Here is a 24,118-nt window from a genome sequence, read left to right on the forward strand (position 1 = left end):
AATGCACTGCCTGCATTCCAACCTTGGACCACCATCTTCCATCACTGTAAATCATGCCCTTGAGTACCTCGAACTCCCCAAAACTTTGATGTCACAAAGACCTCTAATCCACCTAGTAGAAAAGTTTTCATTTTCCGTCACTCCCTAGATGGCCCCTCTAGCTTATTTATCTAGTTTGGATCCCATGGTCACTGGTTATAAGCACTCCCAATACACTGCTGGCTCACGGTCCCATCCTCGTTTCTCTCACTTATTTGTTCAAATGGGAGCTCGTTTAAACCCAGCTCCCCTCCTCTCTGTGCACACAGACGCAATCTCACCGACTGGTCTCACTTCAGTTCATGACCATGAGTCTCGAGGGGCTTCTGCTCAGTCACCATACTCTGTGGTTCCTGGACTTGCCTTCTTGCAGCAGACCTTTTCCTCAAACTTTCAAACTCTTCTCCCTACCTCACTCTCAGATGAGATCTTGATCCTCCACCTCTGAGAAAACTGAAGCAATCAGGAAAGAACTTCTGTAGACTCCAATCAATTCACGTGCCCGTGTCCCCGCTCCTGTACCCCTGTACTTTGGTTCCAACCAGCTACCACAGATGAACTATCTGGGCTCCTCTCTGAAGCCAAGCCCTGCATTTATGCCCCAGGTCCCTTCCCTCTTAGCTACTAAAGATGCCGCTCCAGCACTTCTCCCCTCTCCTCCTATCTCCTCACTCCTTCCCCTTTACTAAACCAGACCTTTCCTTTAGCCTAGAAACTGTCTGCTACTTCTGTGGTCTTAAAATCTATTTTATGGAACCTAGCCCTGCTTCCTCCCGTAGCTGCTGGCCTGTTTCTTTACTCTTCTTTGCAGCAAAAGTCCTTGAGCATTGTTTTCGCTTTGTCTAAATCTTTTTTTTTTTTTGGTCATTCTCTCTTAGACCATTCAAGTCCAGAAATTTTTCTTACCACCACAGTGAAACAGTAATCATTGCTCTGGTGAACGGTTCCTACATGGCCATCCTACTCGACCTATTTGCAGGATATGAGACAGATGATCACTCTTTTCTATACACAGTCTTCGCTGATTTCCAGGGCACCAACATTTCCTCTTATTTCTCAGGTCCCTTCATCTCAGTCTCCTTTGCTCACCCCCTGCTTTCTTCCTGATCTTAATATTGGAGGGCTTCAAGGCTCAGTCCATGATCCTTTTTTCTTTTAAAAAAATGTACTGTCATTCTCTTGGTGATCTTATCCAGCCTCTTGACTTTCAGATAGCACCTATAGGCTTACACAATCAATTTATATCTGCACTTAGACCTCTTTTTAAACTCTATACTTTTCTATTGTACCGCCTACTCCAGGACCCCCACTATGCTGTCTAGTAGATAATTCCCATAATTGGTCCCACATCCAAAATTATACTATGGATCATTCTCATCCTACCCTCTCTGAACAGACTCTGTGTAGAGTTTCCCTCATTTCTGCTGATAACATGCCATCATCTCAGGTGCTCACGTCAAGCACCGTGGAGCCATCCCTGACTCTTCTCTTAGACCTACATGCCATCAGTCATATTGCCCTTCATCCACAACATGTCCAGAGCCTCAGCCTCCTCATGAGCTCCACTGATTCTGCTCTTGTCTGAGCCGACACCACTGCCCCATATATGGGAACAGTCTGTGCCTTCCCTGTCTCATGGGGCTCCCAGGTGGTGCTAGCGGTAAAGAACCCGCCTGCCAATGCAGGAAATGTAAGAGACATGGGTTCGATCCCTGGGTCAGGAAGATCCCCTGGAGGAGAGCCTGGCAATTCACTCCAGTATTCTTGCCTGGAGAATCCCGTGGACAGAGGAGCCTTCCTTACACTCCAGTTGCAGGTCCGTCACTTTTCTACTCAGAAACCACCACTCAGAGTGAAAGAGAAAGTCTTTACGATGGCTGATAAGCCTCTTTATTAATTAGTGCTTCTCAAACTATCTGTGGTGAAGGACCACTTTACTTGCTTATTTATTTTCTAATGTATCATGAACCAACGTGGATCACATGTTTGGATATTATGGCAATGTCAAAAGTCAAGTTTTTTAATGCTTGCTCTCAATCTCTGTGCTTACCTTGCCTCCAAACCCATGACAAAACTTGCAGACTGGCCCTGGACCTCCACGGGCCAGCGAGCAGCACTGCTGGGCAGGGTGCTCACCTCACCTGCCCCTCACCTCCACCCCACCTCTCTGACCTCATCTCCTAGCATGCTCCCCTCACTCATTCCCCGGGTCTCCCTGAATGTACAGGAATGCTCCTGTCTCAGGGCATGTAAGGCCTTCTTTTTCCAGTTGTTTATATTTAAGGTGTACAGTTTGATGATGTGATACACATATATATCGGTAAATGATCACCATAATTAAGCTAATTCACATCTCCGTCACCTCACAGGTCACTGTGTGTGTGGGTGTGTGTGTTGAGAACACTTAGAAAATTTCAAGCATACAGTTTAGTATTGTTACCTAGCATCACTGTGCTATACATTACATCTCAAGAACTTACTCACCTTGCCTGGAACTCTCTTCCTTCTGGCTTCAGGGGCTTAGCTAACTGACCACCTCCATCCCCCGACTGCTTCCAAGTCTTTGCTTAGCTCCTGATTTCTCAGACCACCTGATTTAAAACCACACTCTCCCCTTCCACACTCCTGATCCCTTTAATCTCCTCTACTTTTTCTTTCTTTCCACAGCACTTACTAACAATATTATTAATTATTTGTACTTATTCTCTTAGTTTCTGTATTCCCTGCTTAAAACATAATTTTCACAAGGACAGAGATTTCTGTCTATTTTGTTCTCTTAGGTATCCCCAAACCTAAAAGAGTTTCTGGTCCAATGGTAGGTGCTCAATAAACATTTTTGAATGTTGAACTGGTGAACACACGCTTAACCTTGCACTTACCTTTATACCAGGAAATCCTTCTAGTCCTGGCAATCCCATTGCACCAGGTTCTCCCTGTTAAATATGAACATAAGAACACAAAAGCAACAATCAAAGGTTTTTAAATCATTGATTTCAAAAGCAAGGGTTTTTTATTTTTTTGCCTAGAAAGTACTCAAACATTGATTGGTAATTTAGCAAGTAAACAGAATGCTCTATTTTCAAGCATCTGTATTCTTGCTTTTGGTATTTGAAAATAGTCAGAAAATAAAGCTATTCCCTGAAGTATATATTTTTTCTAATTGTTGTTATTCTGACTAAGAATCTTCTCTGAATGAATTCCTCTAGTCAGTGATAACTCCAACTTCAATAAGAAATGGAAGAAAAGGCTGGGATTTAATAAACTTTGCGTTTGTGAGGTACCTAAGGCTTCTAGATTGTCAGAAAACAAGACTAAAGATGGAGCTCTCAAACCAAAGTTTATCATCCCTCAATACTCCCTGGAGCTGGACATGAATTGTGGGCGCTTCAGAGGACAGCCCCAGAGGCAGTCACTGCTGACGGGTCACTGAGAGGAGATGAGTAAGCCTTTCTGCTAAAAAAATCTGTTTCATATACTGGTGTATGGTCACAGCTGACTTTAGGTCCTCAAGGAACCCATTCAGAAAGGTTAGGGTGAAAGAAGCTGCTAACTTATAACAATTAACATTAGGGGCTTTAAATTAAGAGACTAAGTGGGTTGATTGTTGTTGTTCAGTCACTAAGTCGTGTCCAATTCTGCAACCCCATGGGCTGCAGCATATCAGGCTTCCCTGTGCTTCACTATCTCTCACAGTTGGCTCAAATTGATGTCCATTGAGTCAGTGATGCTATCTAACCAGCTCATCCTCTGTCGCCCCCTTCTCATTTTGCTTTCAATCTTTCCCAGCATCAGGGTCTTTTCCAATGAGTCAACTCTTCATATAACATGGCCAAAGTACTGGAGCTTCAGCATCAGTCCTTCCAATGAATATTCAGGGTTGATTTCCTTTAGACTTGACTGGTTTGCTCTCCTTCCAGTCCAAGGGACTCTCAAGAGTCTTTCTCCAGCAACACAATTGGAAAGAATCAGTTTTTCGGGGCTCAGCCTTCTTTATGGTCCAACTCTCATATCCGTAGATGACTACTGGAAAAAGCATAGCTTTGACTAGATGGATCTTTGTCAGCAAGGTGATGTCTCCACTTTTTAATATGTTGTCTATGTTTGTCATAGCTTTCCTTCCCAGGAACAAGTTTCTTTTAGTTTCATGGAGCCCAAGAAAATAAAATCTGTCACAATAAAATCTGTTTTTTCCTTTTATTTGCCATGAAGTGATGGGACCGGATACCATGATCTTAGTTTTTTTTAACGTTGAACTTCAAGCCAGCTTTTTCACTCTATTCTTTCACCCTCATCAAGAGGCTCTTTAGTTCCTCTCCACTTTCTGCCATTAGAGTGGTATCATCTGCTTATCTGAGGTTGTTGATACTTCTGGCAATCTTGATTCCAGCTTGTGGTTCATCCAGGCTGGCTTTTTGCATGATGTCCTCTGCATGTAAGTTAAATAAACAGCTTTGATGTACTCCTTTCCCAATTCTGAGCCACTCCATTGTTCCATGTCCAATTCTAACTATTGCTTCTTGATCTGCATACAGGTTTCTCAGGAGACAGATAAAGTGGTCTGGTATTCCCATCTCTTTAAGAGTTTTCCACAGTTTGCTGTGACCCATGAATTAATGTTAACTACAAATATTTTCTCAGGACACTGGATGCTTTAAACATAATCATATAGAAAATGTAGCTCTCCAAGTTCATTTTCTGTAAATGTATTTTAGCATGCCTAATGCTAATCTACTTCAAAAATACCACCAACACTAACTCCTATTATGAGTTATGATATTGTCCTTATTATGAGATACTTAATGAGAAGCATATGATCTGGATACTTTCTTTGCTCCAAAAATCTTTTTAGACATCTACCAATATGTAACCTGTTAATCAGAAGAAAAGGTGCTTAGATTCTATTCTGAATGAAGCTCTGTAATAGAGGCCTTGGGTTATTGACAAAGGAAATAAGCTTTTTGATTCTCTTTGTTTACATTCTCAGTTATCCTTAGGACAGAGGAATTGGTTGGACAGTGTTCAGCCAATCAATCGACATTTGTTTGAGAGTAGCTAATAATAAATATTTAATTGAAAACCAATTATAAATTGAATACAAAGGGACTTAAATAGATAAGCTCAGAAAAGAATAAATTCAATTAAGGGTGATTTTTATCTGCAAAGTTTCACTGAGAAGATTAGAGACAGTGATGCAAGTCTGGTGGCCTGGGGTTTGAAGGAAGTTGGAAGAGTAAATCTTCCCCCAAAGCCCCAAGGGGGTTTTCCATTTTCTATTCAGTGACCTGGCAGCTCAGCTGGTAAAGAATCGGCCTGCAATGCAGGAGACCCTGGTTTGATTCCTGGGTCGGAAGATCTGCTGGAGAAGGGAAAGGCTACCCACCCCAGTATTCTGGCCTGGAGAAGTCCATGGAATGTATAGTTCATGGGGTCGCAAAGAGTCGGACACGACTGAACGACTTTCATTTCATTTCATTCAGTGGCCTGTGACTCCACCATTCTTGGCTTATCTCTGTACTATGAGGTAGTATTTCTCTACCCGGGGGCAACTGGTAACATGAATTCCAAAGGAACAATCTAAAGATTTATCTAAGATAAACCTGAAGGATGACACAGTTGTTAATTTCATATTTTATGATTCCAATTTTGTGCTTTACCCACTTAATTCATGTCTCTAAAAGCAAGGAACAAAAATAAATAAATAAATAAATAAAAGCAAGGAATATCCTTCACTTGGTTTTTATTCTTTATCCTTTGTTGCAGCTAAAAAAAATCAAAGTCTCATCTCTTTGGATTCTACTCACATCTGTCCACATTTTTGTTACCACCCACTTTCCAATCCAAATGAATTATAACTTATCCTTTACTATTGTACTTTTAAAAGAGCTTTCTCACCTTAAACTACAGTTCCTAATGAAAAAACTTTGGTGTTTCAGGGAAGGCAGTGAGAAGCTTATGTGCTCTACATGATCCAGAAGGGATGTTTGTGTGTGTGAGTGTGAGAAGGAAAGACCAAGAGGAAATTTTTATCAATAAGATGAAAGAAGATTGAAATTAGAATGGAGGATATAGTGGATGAAAGCATTAAAAATGTTACAGAAAGCACAGCATGAGTCACAAAACAAAGGAAGCTCCCACATGACACATTTGGAAAATGCTTCTAACTGGGTTAAATCATGAGTTTAGGGGAAAACAAATCAGCTTGTAATTGCCTAATAAGAAAAAAATAGCTCTTTCATGCATCTCCTTTGAAAATGTATTTAGATGTGAAAAGACTGCTTTTTATGGCTGTACTGCTTGTTTAAAATTTATTCATCTAGCTTTACCAAACTCTACTGAAACAAAAGGGCCTTCAGTCTCTTCTCCAGGCAGTGGAAAGAGCTCTGAAAATTTGTATCAGTTTCAGGTACATCTGAGTTTCAAGCATATATCCAAAGGTCAAAGTACAGAGAAATGAAATATGAAGGACAGAACATCTGCTTGTAAAGGACATGACAGGAAAGTCAGCCAGGGAATAAAAGCAATCTAACTGCATTTGGCAGAACTTTTCCAGAGACACCTCGTGGTTGAGGAGAATGCCTGACCACAGTCATCATCCTTCGGGGGCTGGAGGACGAGATCTCTCCCCAGGCGGAGGTTAACCTCCCGACACATCACTCCCAGTAAACGGGGTTATCACAGCTCACCAAATCTCCTCCAGAAAAACTGCCTCAGACAGTGAAAGTAAATAAACTGCTCCTATCTCTGTTGTTGTTAGGAGATATGACAGAGATCTTAAAGAATTTCTTTTCAATAAATATTTTTCTTTCTTGATCCACTAATATTTTTCTTTCATGATCCACTTTCATGATCATCAAAATAGTCCTATTGGAAGAAAGTGCCCTGTTTCTCAGGAGCTGTATACGTGTCTCTTTCCAGCCCAGGGCAATTTCTACAAACACACTGATGGGGGACGTCAAGGGCAGTGACATCAGGACTGAAGCTTTCTGAAATGAGGAAAGGGCCGGCTGCCTCCATGCTCACTGACAAACATCTCAGAAGGCAGGCATTCCTCCTGAAGCTCTTCTTAACTCTAATAAAGATGTATTTTCTAAATGACACAAACATGGGAATATACATACCACTGGGCCAGGATCGCCTTTGGGGCCCTATAAGAAAAATATGAGAAGTCACCTTGAAAATAATGACTGAAGCAAAATCACAAACTATGAAGAATTTTTTTCCAATTTGCTTTACTACATGTAAAAATATGTGCAAGCTTTGCTTTGCTACCGTTTGGATTTGAAGCATAAGATGAGGAACTATAACTTGATAGAACTCCCATGACGGCGATCACCTGGACATTGATTTAGTTCTCAGATTTCCAAAATGTGACATCTCTATGCATAATGTAATTTTTCTTTACTTTGTGTACAATCTTATTATTATTGGTTTCGTTTATTTCCTCCTGCAGAACATTTTGGTTATGTTTCTAACACATAATTTTCAGTGAACTTAGGATGTCTTTTTGTTGCGTATATGTGACTGTTCAGTGAAATTATGCTTCATGACAAACAACTGTACTCACAGGGGGTCCCGGTGGCCCTGGGTAACTGGGAGCACTCACACCTCCCTTCAAAAGAGAAAGAAAAAGGTGAGAAGACTTTGTAGTAACCTGGAACCAGAAAGTGACTTTACATAATTAGAAAAGTAAATACCTGGATTTTATATAAACTGCTCATTCCATTCCCTTCATTGAATGGCACACCCTTAGAAAAGAAATGGGATATGGAATTATTCTTTTATGTTAATAGTGAGAGTCTCTAACTTTGTTGTTTTACCAAATGATATTTTTCCTATTCTATTTTAGAAGCTGAGTTTAATGCTATCAGTAAAAATAACAATGTTTCCATTTTTGGTTTTTCTAAAGCAAATGTAGGGGAAAAAAACCTGAAGGCGTGTGAGCTCCACCGGGAGCGCGCACACACACTTTCTGCAGGACTGTGATGAATGTGCTGACTTGACAGATGAGACACTAATGTATTCAGAGGAAAATATTATTTGCTCATTAAAATTCAGTTTCTGAATTGCCAATTTATGCTAACTGTTTACAGCCTGCTGACCTGCAGGCCATAATACAGGAGTGCTGATGAAGATGTGAATAGGGAACAGTTTGGCTACTGAAAGGTAATTTTTTCCCACAGTCTCTTCATACTGAATAGAAAATAAAGAGAAACAGGGGATATGATTTTATTCACAACCCTGCATGGATGTTCTGCAAAAATATATACTTTAAAACAATAGGGAATAGAAACTTCCTAATAAAACTGATCTGTGAATCAAGTCCCAGGGTCTTTAAAGAGAACTCATTTGAGAGGCTTTCATAATCAAACATTTTAGCATACAGGAAAAATTTGCACATGAAAATTTTAGTTCAGATCTTTTAGCCTTTTTTTAAAAAAAAAATCCCCATAGAATCAATAACTTGCATTTTCCTTTATTGTGATTTCCACATTTTAGCTGCAAAACTGAAGATCCCTCACTGCCCTGCTTTTGGACCATGGCAGCCAGTGGTGCTCAGGACATGAGACTTGCGTGCCCTGCAAACACTTGAGAAGGAAAACAGCTCTGTTCATTTATTCCTTTAGTATTTCACTCATCCATCTGACAATTCAATTCAGCAGTTTGACAAACGCTGAATGTCTACTGTGTATAGTCCTGGAGGGCGAAGGATACTTTGGTCTGAGATTTCCAGGGCCAGGGTGGAAGGCTTCCCAGGAGAGACAGCATTTAATTTGTTTTGAAGAATAGATAGCTATGGAGGATCCGGGTGGGAGGGGAGAGGGCGATCTCTTAAGTCCCTTGTAAAACACAAGTCCCTTTTGGGGGCTCATGTTGCGCTTTGCTGTGCTGTCCAGTAGGGAGGGAGCGCATTTCAGTGTTTGAGCCTCAGGTGCTGCCTGCCCTACTTCCGTGTCAAGGGAGAAGGTAAGTAAAATGAAGAGCAGGTTTAGGAAAACGGATGCCGATGTCTTCAATGTGCAAAGCACACAGACATGCAACCTATCTTTGTCGTCTTGGGAATCTCAAGAAACTTACCAATGGAGGAAGCTAAGACATAAATCTGCGCAACAACATACACTTCCTTCCTTTTGCTTTTTGGTGAAGACCATATTTCAGGGGATGACTTGGGCCATTTCAGGGAGTTACCCAGTTTTCCTGGATGTTTCCCTTGCATATAAGAGGTGCACGTGTTATTAAACTTTTGATTAATTTTCTCCAAAACAAAGTCACAGATGACTTCTGCCCTCTTTGGGTGAGTTTGGCTTCTTAAACTCTCCCTCTGAGGCCCGTGGAAGGAACATTTGGCGAGATGGAAGCTGTGATGCTGTTCAAGCGAGACCCCACTTGAGGGCAGACTTGCTCCAGGGAGAGCCACCTGTCTTCTCCCCAGCCTCCTGACAACATCTGTGTCAGCCCTGAGGAGAACACTCAGGGCCCGTGTACATTTCATTCACTAAGCGCTGTATAAATAGAGTTTCCTAGCATCTCAGGCATCATGGATAGTAATAAACACACACAGCACAACACAATTTCTCTACCAACTCACATTGCTGGAAGGGCTCTCTTTATGGCCCCTCTATTTCCCATGAATGAGGCTCATTGAGGTTAAATGACTTTCCGAGCGGCCCCCAGGCGGGCAGTGGTGAGTCAGCGGCACATCTAGGTGAACTGAACCCACAGCAGGGAGGCCTGCAAAGCGCAGAGCTCCCCTAAGCCATACTGGCCGTCATTCAAAGTCATACATGAAACTCAGGCGACTTTTATCCTTGAGGGTACCTAAATGTAGTCCAACCCCTTTACAAAAGGCATTCCCCCCTCCTCTCTTCCATTATGATATGTTCATTACAGGATACTGAATATAGTTCCTCATGCAAGACAATAGGACTTTGCTGCTTATAAAAAGCCTCAAGTAGAAGCATGCATTTCTGCTTTAAACATGAGACAACTCACAGGTGGTCCAGGTGGCCCAGGTCTCCCAGGGGGCCCCTCGCTGCCCTGAAAGGGTAGACAGACCAACATCAGTGACAGACGTTTCTACCCCAGGTTTATGAACCAGACATTCTGAAACTGATATGACTTGTCATTTTGTCAGCCTTGCAAAGTCTTGTTCAGCTCAGCCTTTCCCTTCACCTGGGGAATTACTAGACCACAGGAAAGCTAAATGTCTTTCCCCACAGGCATTCAGATCTTCACCGTTTCACCCCCAGCGACAAAGCTTATTTATAGATGGAGCCAGACAACCAGGCGATAAGGTCCTGGGCTTTGAGTGCAACTGGGGGAACTCTCCCCACCTTGGGGTGCAGAGCAGACTTCCTGCTAGCGGGGGTGGCCTAGGGCCTCGGCTCTCTGGGGCAGACCCTCACCCCACCACCTTCATCTTTGGGGAACCAGAGGGCGCATCCACATACTTTAACTAAAGTGGAAAATTACAATCTGAGTTATGTCTGCAGGGGGAGAAACCTCTCTCACTTTCTAAGTTAACGTCAGGCAAGTCCCCTTGAGCAGAGGTGACCGAGGGACAGTGCTATTTAAAGGGAACATTCTGTACAATGTAAACAGCCTCAGACATTCCGCTTCGAGGCAAGGCAGACTGAAAATGACATCTGTGAAAAATGAATTCAAGCTGAAACTTGAAACATGGGATTTGATTTATATTTTTATAAAACACAGGCTGGTTATTAGTCCATGATAAGCAGAGGCACGATACTCCCTTTGGTGTCTTTAACCAGTTCTTCCTGTAACTGCTTTTTTTCTTTTTTAAAAAAGAATAGCCTCTAACAATCTCCCAAGTCTCTTGATTATCAGGGGCAATGGCAAGAAATGGTTAATTAAAGAAGAATCAGAGAGTAAATTCTTACTTATCATGCTCAAGAATTTTGAGGGATTTTAGTCCATTTTCATAAATTTGATGGGTTTCATTCCAATCTCCCCATTTTTTTCAGTAACGAAATAATCATATAAACCTTCTGATTGTGTCTTTATCAATAAAGACCAAGTGTAAAGTTTTTCTTGCCATGTATCTCCCCTAGGCTGAGTAACAATGAGTGTACTGTATGTTTCTAAGACACATCAGGTCCTGCGGGCTGCCGGCAGAGTCCTTCAGAGAATTCTGTCACGGTTCTCCTGAACCGCAAGAGGACAACAGACAAGGAAAACATGTGCCTACTGAAAGGACCTTTTTTTTTTCTGGCACAATTAAAAGTCATATTTTCATTCTTAACTGTGGCCCAAAGCTCATCTCTGTGTGGAATTCCCACTAACTTCAAAAGGCAAATCTCCAACAGAATAATTTCCATCAAGAACACAGAGAAAAGGCTGGTCGGGTTGGGCAAGCTCCCTGAGATGCTATCAGAGAAAAATGTGTGAGACTGTCTAGAATAAGCACACGGTTGCCTTTCAATTTTGGGGAGGGGGATTCCTCTGCTCCTTGATGCCATTATGCCCATTGTAGGCATTTCAGGGTATGAGCCACTTAAGTGACTTATGGATTCCTGATTCTTAAATTTTTCAAATTGGAATAGTTAGTCCACGTGACTCAGGTGCTGGCTCTATCACACTGCGGTGGGCGGTGGGGGGGGGACTTCAGATATTAAATCGGGTACCATGTGAGCTTCCTGCTGAGACCCCTCTTTTGCTGCCCTTCCCTGCTGACTCATTGACTGGACTCCCCATGAAGCAAGCTGTGATGGTTCTTTAGAGGGCTTCCCCTATGACTCTCAAAGGATGAAACTTCCAGATTTCTTCAGCAAGCCCATCAGTTACTGGAATCCTGATGCTGAGAGCCGTGAGCTATTGGGAGCCTTGGCACCTGTGGCTGGATGCCCCCATACTAGCCACCTTCCGGCATCTCATCAGGAGGCAGCCCTCACCCTGTCCTTCCACACAGTGGATGCCCAGGACCTTGTATCCAGCCTGGAGCTTTCACCCTTTTCCCTGGGAGCATATCTCCTGTATTCAGACCAATTTCGGGACCTATGTCCTTCCAAGCCCCCTTCCCTGACACCTGTCCTACTTTGAAGCTTTGCTTGATTTTCCAGACTTTCTCTAAAAGTGGTCTCGCCTCGCATCCACCCCAAACCCCAGTTTGGACAGTAAGTGAGATTTTCCTCTATACCTTGTCACCCTTTGTTCCCATGGGGCCAGGGTGTCCCGTTCTTCCTAGTAAGCCCTGTAAAACACAAAACTAAGTTTGTCACCGAAACAACAAGAAAAGCCAAGCATGTTGGAAGTTGGTTGCTCAAACTGATACATTTTGAAGGTCATTTGATCATAATTAGATCAGTCCTATAAGCGTATATTTCTTCAGGCTGATACCGCAGCTGTATCCTGCTGATAAGCCCTTGGAAGGAAAAAATTTGTATCTGTGGTCGCTTTTTCACCTTGGCCAACCACATTTAATGACCTTAATTGGAACCTTTTAATACATTTAAAAATTTAGGCTTGCTGTTTAAATGGCAATTTACATAACATTATGCCTTCCTAAATGAGCTATAATTTTGGTAGTGATCAACATTTTAATACTTCATAGAGCAGAATTAACAAGGTACATATTGAATTATGTGATCTGCATTTTACCAATGGAAAATAAAATTTAATTTAAAATCTTCTTTGAGAACAGTTAGCTATAATTTCCATGATTCCTTTCACAACTTTTGCTCTTAACTTTTAATTTTAGTGTACAATTTAGACTCAGGTTTGTTCAATATAACTGCGGTGAAAGCATAAATGGTAAAATTTTCATTATGGCAAATCCATGATTCAAAACATTAAGGAACATGATTACATTCCTACATACCATTTGCATAGGAACTCTAAGGAGAGGATGATTGCAAAAATTGAGGCTTGAATAGGATTGCTAGATTTAACAAATAAAAATGCAATATTTGGGACAAACATGCTATGAAACTATTTATTTATACGAAACTAAAATTTAAGCTTATATCCAGTATTTTAACCAGCAACCCTAGTTTTGAGCTCTGCTTTAAGGAGAGGTTGGGTTTAACAGGCAGGAAAAGAAAAGAGACTTCTGTTTTAAGAAAACAGGAAACCTAAAGACACAAAGAATGTGATACTGTGTTTGAGAGACAGTGAAAAAAGGCGCCAACTAAAGCAGAGCATATTTAAATTCATAAATTGGAATAAAATGAAATTGAATCTGATAATCCCTGACCCATTTTTTTTTCCTCATCTAGGGAGTGAATTCTTAGTTTATGGTGCTTAACATGTAAGGTGTAACCATCTGAGTATCCAAAAGGTCAATGCCAAAAAATCATAACTAAAAGAGATAATGTTCTCTTCTATATCCAACTTCCATTCAAATTGACTTGCCTAATCACAGACAAGTCTCTACAACCCCAGCAGCCTCAGGTAACACTAACAAAAATCCGAGACGTCAGATGCTACTTTTCCAGGCAATGCTTGAAAAATCTACATGGAGGAATGGAGAACAAAAAAGCAAGGAGCAACATTAGTTCACCTGGCATCATCTCAGCAGACACGAGTGGTGAGTAAAACAGTTTTAGCAAATACTTACAGGCGGTCCTGTGGGGCCAGGAGCACCTGGAAGGCCTGGAATTCCTTGAAGACCCTGGAAGAGATAGTTCCTACCATAAAATCTGTTATATCATTGGAAACAAAGCATTTTAGTTCAGCAAATATTTTGACTATTGAAAACAAAACATCTATGTTGGCTAATCAAGAAACAAGGTGTTTGTCATGTGCAAAGACCCACTTTCTAAGAATAAGGATGTTGAGCTAAAATGCTGCGGCATGCATGGCATCTGTAATGAACATAATTTAATGTGTTTGGTGAGTCATAGAATATTTTTGATGTCACATCTCACATATCCTCACAATCATCAATAGCATCTTTGAGAAGCCAGCACTGTTAAAACATGAAAATACAAATTTCAGAGGAGCAGAATGCCATCAAAGAAATACATTACATGAACGCTTCATTCAACTAGCGGAACAATGGAATCTGCTTTATGATATAATATTTAGTTTAGCTGGCCAGTTCATTTTAAGAAATTTGGCTCATCAGTGAATTTAAATTTGGAATCCTTTAGTGGCTTAAGCGTAAAAGTGAACACAAAGCCTCTCTTGCTCTGTCTCAGATTTGTAGCATCATGCTAGTTACACTGGATACATTTATATATTCAAGGACAAATTGCTAAGATTAACTGATAATTTGTGTAATTAATTTGTTCATCAGATATGTCAGCAGCAGAATATTAAATTTAAATAAGCTCATATTATGAAATATTTCACAGCTATTAAAATCATGTTTCAAAAGCTATTGAATAGTATAGAAAAAGGGAAATTACAAAATGTTACATAGGGTAAGGTCCAAATTATTAAAAAAATTAGAAATGCAGTTCCTGAGAGATGAGACTGATGGAGGCTCACAATGTCTTATCTGGAAACTTTATATCAGATGTGCTTCAGAATACTGAATTTTCAGATTTGCTTTAAAGGAAACACATGTGCTTATATTGATATTACATAATACTCCCAGTGGCATTTAAGGCAGCACCTGCTAATGAACACGCAAATATTTATATTGCAAAACACATGATATTCTCACCAAATGGGTTACATAGATTGGCTCCATTTGACTTCAGGTCAGATTTTTCTGCCGAAGAAATTTAATCCAAACTTGGGAAAAATTTCTCAGGTTTTCAGAGGCATTTGAGCTTTGGAATTGTGGATCCGAGACTGTGGACCACAATAGGACTTTCACCAACAGTCTGAGAAGCACAAATTGGAGTAACTTTTACTCTTTTTAGTGTTTTTGTATATTTCTCAGATTTTCCGTAAGAAACTCAGATGACTTCTCTAATGAGAAAAATATACTTTAAAACATCCATTTATTATCTCAGATAAACATATGATGTATCAAGTTCTATTTTGAATGGTTCCACTTTTTCAGGATTCAATTTTCTTTACTAAGTAATACTTTTATAGTGCCAAATCATTAATTGTTATTGTAAGTTCCCTTATCTTTTACTGTGATGAAATATACATGTGGTACACATTGTACATATCAGATAAAGTGACGGTGGTAGAATTGCTACATGGTAAATTGCTACATAGCTATTTAGGGGAGTTCTAGAGGAGCAGGGTTCCGCAGGGTACAGGGTTCACTGCATTAATGGGATCAAGGATCAAGCTCTACGGAATATGTCCATCTAATGCCTAATAGGATCATATATTCCTTCAGGTTTTTCATGTGATAGGAGGTGAAGAAATGCTGGAAGGACTCTTCCTGGGAGTGCTGAAACGCCTCCTATAACCAGAGTCTTGGGTAAAATCGTATGCACACTTGTGTTAAAGAATGTGGATCTAAACTTTCTTCAAGATGGGTTCGTCTTCACTGGCAATGCTCTGTGTGTGTGTGTGTGTGTGTGTGTGTGCGCGCACGCACTTGTGTATGCATCTGCAGGCAGTACACATTAGCATGCTGTTTTGGCTCTTTTTATTACCCCACCATTAACTTGTTTATGGGGTTATAAGTGAAAAGGAAAAAAAAACCTTCCTTTGGGAATGGACCTCTGAGTATCTAGAGATTATAAATGGTATACCACAAATTGCTTTATCTCAAAATACCCACATTTCCATAAAATACTCTCTATATGTACATGTATAAGATATGTATGTTCTTATATATTCCTCTTTTTGCTACTTTTAGTCTCAAGACTGAATCAGTCTAAAGATGCTGAGTCTTTAGGTAGTCTAATTTATAAGCTTGGGACTCATTAACCTTTGATGACCACATTAAACTTTAAAATAAACCTCAGTCCATAAATAAAAAAATCATTCTCAGCAGTCTTTCTCTGAGCAAGCTGAAATTCTGTACTAAGGGTAAAAGTTACTGTGGATGTATAAAGGGCAAGAAGATAATTCTAGAAGACAAGAACATCATTAAAGAAGACAAATACATATTAAAGAGTAAGACAGTAGATTTAGCATACTGTACCAAACTAAAATACAAATTAAAACTTATGGCATAGATAGTCAAGGATCATTAGAACTAAGTTCTTTCCCTGTTCTGATATTTTGATTTTACAATTCATAGCTCAGTTGCTATCAAGAATATTTATTTTTCCATTGCTATAATTTATGGCTGACAATATTCTGCAAGTCCCACAGATCGATTATTGTTCTAAAATACTGTAAAAAAGACCTGCATTCCAAGCGAGAATTCCCTCTGACTATAAGAGGTGAGTCTGTGTTCTATCAGTATCTGCCAATTTGTTACCTTGAGTTGTGAAAGAACATCTGTAACAACTGGACAGAGGACAATATCACTTTTGTTAAAGCCATAACAACAGGCAACTCTTCTCTATAAGTTTCCAAATGGATTATGATCACTATTAAATAACAATCGGGAATTCCTCAAAGAGAGAGTGTGATGTCATTCTGTATTTTTTCCACTAAGTGTAGGGCAGACATCTTAGATCTTGTATAATTAGATATTGGTGGTGGTGGTTTAGTTGCTAAGTCGTGTCCAACTCCTGCGATCCCATGGACTGTTATGTGTGTATTAAAATAGTATAATTTATTGGCCAGTTGGCAATATATATGCTCTTGGGCAAAGTTTCATTCACTTAAACAAGTCAACAAATTAAAATTTCAGGGAGTATTTGAGTCCAAGAAGACAAGATAATATTCAGTACTTCCCATCTGTCTGAGAGGGACAAACTGCATTGACCCATACTTCACAAAAGGCCTAACTGAGTTGTATATTACCTCAGGTTTATTCATAATTTTCATGAGATGTGAAGAAACAATGAAAGACAATCTCCTTATGAACTAGCTGGAATTGAATGTCTAAGAGTCTTGTGCAACATCTGTGTACCCTGTGTTAAAGAATCCACAAGTTGTGCTTAAGGAAAAGCACACTAAAATAGTGGAGGAATTAAGGAGGAGTTCAGTTCACTGCAGAATCAATAAAAGTTAACTTCTAATAAATTTAATTTAGAGTCACTTATAAAAAAACCCGAATTCCAATTATTTCCTGATCTTTTTGCTATTACCTTCTCAATTGCCTTTAAAGCCTACTTCTTGAACCTAGGCAGTTAAAAGCTGTTAGACTATTAAAATCAGATACTGCGCTTATACTTCAGTGCAACTTTCTGTGGAGCATGAAGATGCAAAAGCTCAATAATTCTTCCTTGTTTCGAAAATAAAATGCCTTTACTCTTTTATTTATGGATGAAAATAAATGTTGTATTTCTTTGCTCTTCAATTTTTAACTTGGAAAAAAACAAGCCAAACCTCACTGTTTTCTTGAATAGAATCAATATTAATTAAAAACAATAACACAGTAATTTATAATGTGAAATATATAACTCCAACTCAAAAATAGATCTACTTTATATTGTCATGATTTTCTACACCAACATCAAGGTTAATATATGCCAGATGGCTTACTTACTTTCATTAAGAATTATTAGTATCAAAACTGTTTAAACTAACAACAATTCATCATCCTAATTGGTTTTTCTAAGAGTTAATGTGAATTATGCAGGAAAGAATGCTATCCTGAGATCGGTATGGCAGAGAGTCAGAAAATTATATCACCATCTCAAAAGCACATTTGACTTTGAACCTTAGTGGGAGGGTGGGCAGATGATTAAAACCAGCCAAGGCAGACCCTTTTGATGTGTGTGTGTGTTTTCTTCCCAAGAGTTTGAAAGTTGAGCAGAGATACAGACAAATCAAGGTCGTTGAAATTGAGTCATGTTACAGCAGAGGGCCAGGAAGTTCTATTGAGTTCTGGAGCTGCCCTTATCCCTAGGCTGGTTGCTAACTAGCCCTTCAATTCTATGAGCTCCTTTAGGATTCTTTTCAGTAAGTTTCCTCTTTCCCCTTGCTTTTTTGTCTTGAGAGACCTAGAATTTTTACCTCCTGCATGAAAACATATCAATTAACTGATATGTTAACTTTGTGTTTAAATTTCCTCGTCCCAAAAACTGGACCACTGACAACAAATATCAACATATTATTTAAAATGTGCTAACATTTGGGAAAAAACCCTGTTTTTGTTTTTATTTGTTTAGCATCAGACATGAGCTATAGGAAAACTGATGTCCTTTTGTTGTGTCATGTACGACGGCTCAGCAGGAGGGTTCCATGGTCAGAGGAGTCGTTTACCTCGTCACCTTTCTCCCCAGGCACGCCAGGGTAGCCCCGCTCGCCTTTGCTCCCCTAGAAAGACAATTCATTTAGTTAGTATGCTCAGTCATTTTGTCATCTTTGGAAAAATGAAAATATCCTTCTAAGGACACTTGGGGCTTGCCATTTGGACAGAATTGGGAAACATATAAATGACCTATGCAAATAGCTTTTCCAAGATATTTTTAGAAAAGGTACTGTATTTTCAAATGGGTTTTTTTTTTTTTTTACCCCAAATTGAAGGTTGCACAGAAAAGAGATTTCCCTACCTTTGGTCCCTCTCTGCCTGGGATTCCTGGAGGACCCCGTGGCCCTAGATCGCCCTAGAAGACAGAGCAGTTGCAGGTAAGAGAAGGCACCATGTGGAACTTCCAGGGTCCCCTGGTCCACACTCAACCCTCCTCTTCTTACCTTCCGGGCTGCAGAATCAAACTTTCCGGGCTCACCAGCACCTGATTCTTCTCCTTTGTTGCTTTTCAGCCCAGGGACACTGGCTTGGCAGTTGCCACAGAAATTCTAATGAGGATAGAGATAAGATCACTTAGAGATTCATCAAAGTAATGTATAAAAGTGAGCTCTGATTGGATTTGAACTTCTATCTGAACCTTTGTGAGAGCTGAATGACAGTCACTGCTATGTCATTCTACAATTTAATCAGTTAGAATGACTACTTTTGGGGGGCCAAAAACTATCTTAAAAGATGAACTCAGTGGACTCCCCTCATTGTCCAGTGGTTAAGACTCCATGCTGCCAATGCAGGGGGTACAGGTTTGATACCTGGTCAGGGAACTAAGATCCCACATGTCTCGTGGTGTGGTCGAAAAAAAAAAAAAGATAAACTCATAATTCAAGGACACAGAGTTCCAAACTCTTGGCAGCATGTTTAAAAAGAGGTGGCAATAAAGTTTGGAATAATCAGCAAGATCACAGAGCTCATACAACCAAGAGCATAAATCCTTAAAAAAGAAAGAAAGAAAGAGAAAGCTGTGAAGAAAGGATTTTTTCCTTCTGAGAGCCCAATCAGTTGGAAACCTATACACAGCTTTCTAACATTTTGTTAGTTGAAGCACTCATGTGGGAAGTAATTACTTGAGTGACTTGGACTTGACTTCTAAGTCATATCCAAGTGCAGATAGGAAATCTAAGTGGAATTACCTTTCCGTCCCCTTCTCTGTAATCTTTAGCTGATCTGGAAAGGCCTGAATTTAGGTGTCTGAGCTCACAAGATAAACTTCTTATCATGTAAAGCTCTACAGAGGCTTATTTTTAAATACATTGTTATAAAAATATGGTCAGGAAAGGCATAAAATAGGGACCACTGAGTGGGGGAGATAGTTTAAATTTAACAACTGACCAAAGGTAGGACAATAGAAGCCTCTACTCTTTCATCCTTTTAACCAAGTGGAAAAATCTTTAAACATGAAGTGGGAACTGAAATTTGCCATTGATGGGAAGTTGACAAGAAAGCCCATGATTATTCAAGTTCAATATTTTGACCCAGTGTATACGAGGACAAGTTTGATTTCCAAACATGTGCTCTGTGGAAGACTAATTTTGTATGGTATTGAAATGATTCTGAGGCAATTTGCCTAAAAAATGCTGGGTTAGAACAATTCTCTTTATGGTGGTCCTTCTTAGTGCTGGAAAACATTAGAAGGAGCTGGAGTGTGCAAAGTTTCCCAAACCAATTTGACCACCAGGATCATTTCATTTAGTTAATGTGCTGGTAAGGAGTTAAGAAACACACACCTAATTGTAGGATGACAACTATTAAATCTGAAAAACTATGAAGGTAGCGAGATGCTTGAGGACTTAGGAGAATCAAAAAGCTTTCCATATTCAAAAAGTATAAAGAAGGTGAATTACTGTATCTGTAGACTTTGGCAATAAATAGCAGAATTTCAGAATGGATTATTCAATTGACTTTTTAAAAACTGAAGTATAGTTGATTTACAATGTTGTGTTAATTTTAGGTACATGGCAAAGTGATTCAGGTATATGTAGATATATATCGTTTCAGATTCTTTCCCACTATGCTGCTGCTGCTAAGTTGCTTCAGTCGTGTCCGACTCTGTGCAACCCCATAGACAGCAGCCCACCAGGCTCCTCTGTCCCTCGGATTTTCCAGGCAAGAATACTGGAGTGGGTTGCCATTTCCTTCTCCAGGGCTAAATACTAGGAATATAAAATAAATCACACATACATACATGTAGCCCATGTGAAAGTGAAAGTCGCTCGGTCGTGTCCAATGCTTTGCAACCCCATGGACTATATAGTTCATGGAATTCTCAGGGCCAGACTAGAGTGGGTAGCCTTTCCCTTCTCCAGGGGATCTTCCCAACCCAGGGATCAAACCCAGGTCTCCCGCATTGCAGGTGGTTTCTTTACCAGCTGAGCCACCGGGGAGCCCTGTAGCCCATGTGTGTGTATACAAATATCCTGTCCATTCATACATTGACAGATGCTACGCATGAGGTTCAGTGGAATGTGAAGGGTTCAATCTTAGCATTCCACAAAGAAACAGGCAAACACAAAACCTACATATGTTCCATTATCATCCTGCCCCATCTGTTTTACAAATAAAATAAAGGGAAGTATTACAGAAAACAACGGCAGTGAGATTAATTCCCTAGGAGTCAGATAATAGGTAGAGATTATCTTTATTTAGTAGAGTCATCTACTAAATGAGTAGTGTTAGTAGAGTCACAGGTGTTAGGGTTAATTGTCAGCTTTGGAATTTTGTAATGCACTTTGTAAAATCCCATGACATAAAACTCAGCCTTCAAACTAGCTGTTTCTTGAGCAGATTTTCCTTCTGGACTGGCCAGGGAAGATACTGTGAGGAGGACTGGGTTTCACAGTGGAGAGCCCGGGGGGTGGTGAGCACCATTAAAAGAAAGCTCACTCCAGGGAGAGAACGGTCCGCTCAGGGTGTTAATGGCACTCTTCCTCTCATAGGTCACCTCAGAACTACCCACTCACCTCAGGACTCATAGCTCACCTCAGAACTACCCACTCACCTCAGGACTCATAGCTCACCTCAGAACTACCCACTCACCTCAGAACTCATAGCTCACTTCAGAACTACCCACTCACCTCAGAACTCATAGCTCACTTCAGAACTCATAGCTCACCTTAGAACTCATAGCTCACCTCAGAACTCATAGCTCACCTCAGAACTACCCACTCCTCCCTGCGCCCTGGCCCCCCAGCCCTCCACTGTCAACATGAGAGGCCGGTAAAGAAAGAGAGTCAGGGGATTAGTACCAATGGCACAAGACACAGATGGATCCATGTTCCTTTTTCTGTCTGAAAGATGCTCTACCATTTAAAAAAAATGGAATTTTAGTTCAGGCTAACTCAACCTCTGGTAAAGATTTCCTTTCTGATTTTTCCTGGAAATTAGCACACAATTTCTTACATGGCAACAGAATACCTTGAACAAGGCCCCGATGTCTCCCAAGAGAGGAAGTGCAATCTGTGGATAAGGAGAAAAAACCAAATACAGGTATTTAGACATATACAGGCACCACAATACAAACATATAACAAATGTAGATATTTTCCCTCAAAATGCTGGGCAGCTGAGATTTCTCATAAGGCTTCTAAGAGCCTCGCCATTGCCATCATGATGGTTGGCTAACATGAGGCTTCCTATCCAGAAACAAATACAGGACACTAACAGAATTCATAACCATTTTTGAGAAATAGAGAAATACCATTTCTTTACCATGAACACGGAAACACACACATGTCATCGTTTCAATTCTGAGTCATGCCAGGCAACCGTCATGCCAACCTTAACATACTATTGGTTTTAAATTATACATAAAGACAAATCGTTTGTTAAAAGGAAACCACTCCTCTGCCAAGCAAATCATCAGGCTGTTGAGAAATATGGAAAGTACAGGATGTTTGCCTTAAAGCTGTTCCTCATCGAATTAAAAAAGAGCCAATAGGTGGCTTAAGTGATAGGCAAAATAGACAGAGCTTTGGCCTCGTGTCTTAAAATGTCCTTTCAGAGAGACACCATAAACCCTAGTAATGCTTTAGACTCCCAGACAATACACACATGATTCACTATATTGGGGAGTTAAAGGCCAAAATATGTCTCTGCACATAGCTTATGAAGGCATGTAAGGCCTGCATGGTGTGGGAAGCAGAAGGATTTGTGAGACTTAGAACTGAGAGGTTAGATTTGGATTTTATTATACAAAAGTCTTAACACGATGTCATGTACCATATGGCTTCTTAAATTATAACTGCCGATTCTGAGGCTATTTAAAGGGATTTCACAGTCTCTCAAAGCAAAGTTTAACCTAAAATAAAACTTTGGACACATATTTAGTGCCTAAACCCATTTTGAAAGAGCCTACTCAAGGCAGTTTTGTAATTTAATCATTTCAGCATTTTTAAAGCCACAGAATCAATAGATATGTACCATATTGTGGGAAACTTATCCACAAACATTCATTTAGAAAAATGAAATTCATTTAGTCACTAGCATTAGAAAGAACAGAATCTGTGGCTATGTATTTTAACTCAGTTTTCCATGGGATTGAGACATTATATGCCAAGGTTCAACTTGGGGCAAAACTGTACAACTGAATTATGCCTTCAGGAAATAAGTATTCACCACACACACAAAAATGCTGATGTAGCTTGAATTTTTTTCCCCTTTAGAAAATAATGGGGATAAACAAAATCACCAAGCAGTCACTGAGCATTCCAATTAGTTTGGACAGCAAAACTTGCTTGGTAGGCTGTTTGGCTTCTGGGTGCATTAAAGATACATAAATCAGGCACAGTCTGTCAACATACCGGGTCACCTGGGGGGCCTGGCAGACCTGGCTTTCCATCTCTCCCTGGAGCTCCCTGAAAACAGAAACATCATGTTCAAACCTTTGCACCGTGGCACAAGAGCAGACTAAAACAGTTGCGGGGGAGAGGGGAAGCAGGTAAAAATTGTCCTTACATCATTCCCTGGGGTCCCTGGAGTTCCTGGCAACCCAGGGAGACCTCGAGGACCCTGCAAAAGGGGGAAAATAGTTACTTACAAGGACAGAACTTTAGTAATTTCCCCCCGGGTCAGCAAAGTAGATTTGCTATGCCAAATAGCTTGGTTAAGTAGCTTACCTGAATCCCTGGCTCTCCAGCTGGTCCTTGGGAGCCCTGAGTAGAAGGAGATTCAGTGATCATAATTCTGCTGGGAATGTCCATAAATTATCCACAAGGGATAAAGGAACAAATACTGTCCTGTACTTAGTGGAGCAGCAGGGCTTGCCACCATGCGCACCCTGAAAACTCTCTGCAAAGCTGGCGAAGAGTTCTGGGTGGCAGGTAGACCCCTGACCAAATGCAGCGCTGGAGGTACCACCGTGACCGTGCCTGGATGCCCGGGACATTCGTCTTGGCCCTGCCATTGTTCCTGCACATCCATGACTGCATAAACATCACATCCGAGTTCTATCTGTCAGACAATGACCGCCCCCAGGTAACCAGCTCAGGCTTCCTTCCTTCCTGCTTTTTACTGTGAGTGCTTTCCCTGAAGAAATTGCCAGAACTGTTTTCAGTGATAGGAGTAGGAAATAAAACTTCAATCAACTATTCTTTCCTATGTTAGAAAGCTGGAATCTGCAGTAACTAAAACATGTTTGAAGATTATCGGTGAACCTAATGATGACAGATCCTTCCTTACTGCATGACTATAGACCTCTGGCGGAAGAAGTGACTGACTACCTGGGTGAGCAATGAGCTGGGGTCCCAGTACCTGACTTCACTACCTGCTTGCTGCCTTCTCTCTTCTTACTTTGAAATAAATATTCATATTATCAAAGTTACTTTTTTGCTTCCTTGCTATT

General features: G+C 40.4%; 1 protein-coding gene across 1 annotated transcript in view; it reads right to left on the minus strand.

Annotated features, from left to right (window-relative positions):
* COL19A1 (collagen type XIX alpha 1 chain) overlaps nucleotides 1-24,118 on the minus strand; it is a 417,733-nt gene that overhangs the window by 42,862 nt on the left and 350,753 nt on the right. Inside the window, exons 27-40 of the mRNA XM_043439611.1 lie at nucleotides 23,394-23,429; nucleotides 23,233-23,286; nucleotides 23,079-23,132; nucleotides 21,695-21,736; nucleotides 18,670-18,774; nucleotides 18,528-18,581; nucleotides 18,238-18,291; nucleotides 13,613-13,666; nucleotides 12,194-12,247; nucleotides 10,030-10,074; nucleotides 7,734-7,784; nucleotides 7,604-7,648; nucleotides 7,158-7,184; nucleotides 2,919-2,972 (exon numbers count right to left, since the gene is read on the minus strand). Coding sequence (XP_043295546.1) covers nucleotides 2,919-2,972; nucleotides 7,158-7,184; nucleotides 7,604-7,648; nucleotides 7,734-7,784; nucleotides 10,030-10,074; nucleotides 12,194-12,247; nucleotides 13,613-13,666; nucleotides 18,238-18,291; nucleotides 18,528-18,581; nucleotides 18,670-18,774; nucleotides 21,695-21,736; nucleotides 23,079-23,132; nucleotides 23,233-23,286; nucleotides 23,394-23,429 — 729 coding nt within the window. The remainder of the gene's footprint in view (nucleotides 1-2,918; nucleotides 2,973-7,157; nucleotides 7,185-7,603; nucleotides 7,649-7,733; nucleotides 7,785-10,029; nucleotides 10,075-12,193; nucleotides 12,248-13,612; nucleotides 13,667-18,237; nucleotides 18,292-18,527; nucleotides 18,582-18,669; nucleotides 18,775-21,694; nucleotides 21,737-23,078; nucleotides 23,133-23,232; nucleotides 23,287-23,393; nucleotides 23,430-24,118) is intronic.

This window comes from Cervus canadensis, chromosome 20 (genome assembly GCF_019320065.1).
Source record: "Cervus canadensis isolate Bull #8, Minnesota chromosome 20, ASM1932006v1, whole genome shotgun sequence".
In the NCBI taxonomy this organism is placed as follows: domain Eukaryota; kingdom Metazoa; phylum Chordata; class Mammalia; order Artiodactyla; family Cervidae; genus Cervus; species Cervus canadensis.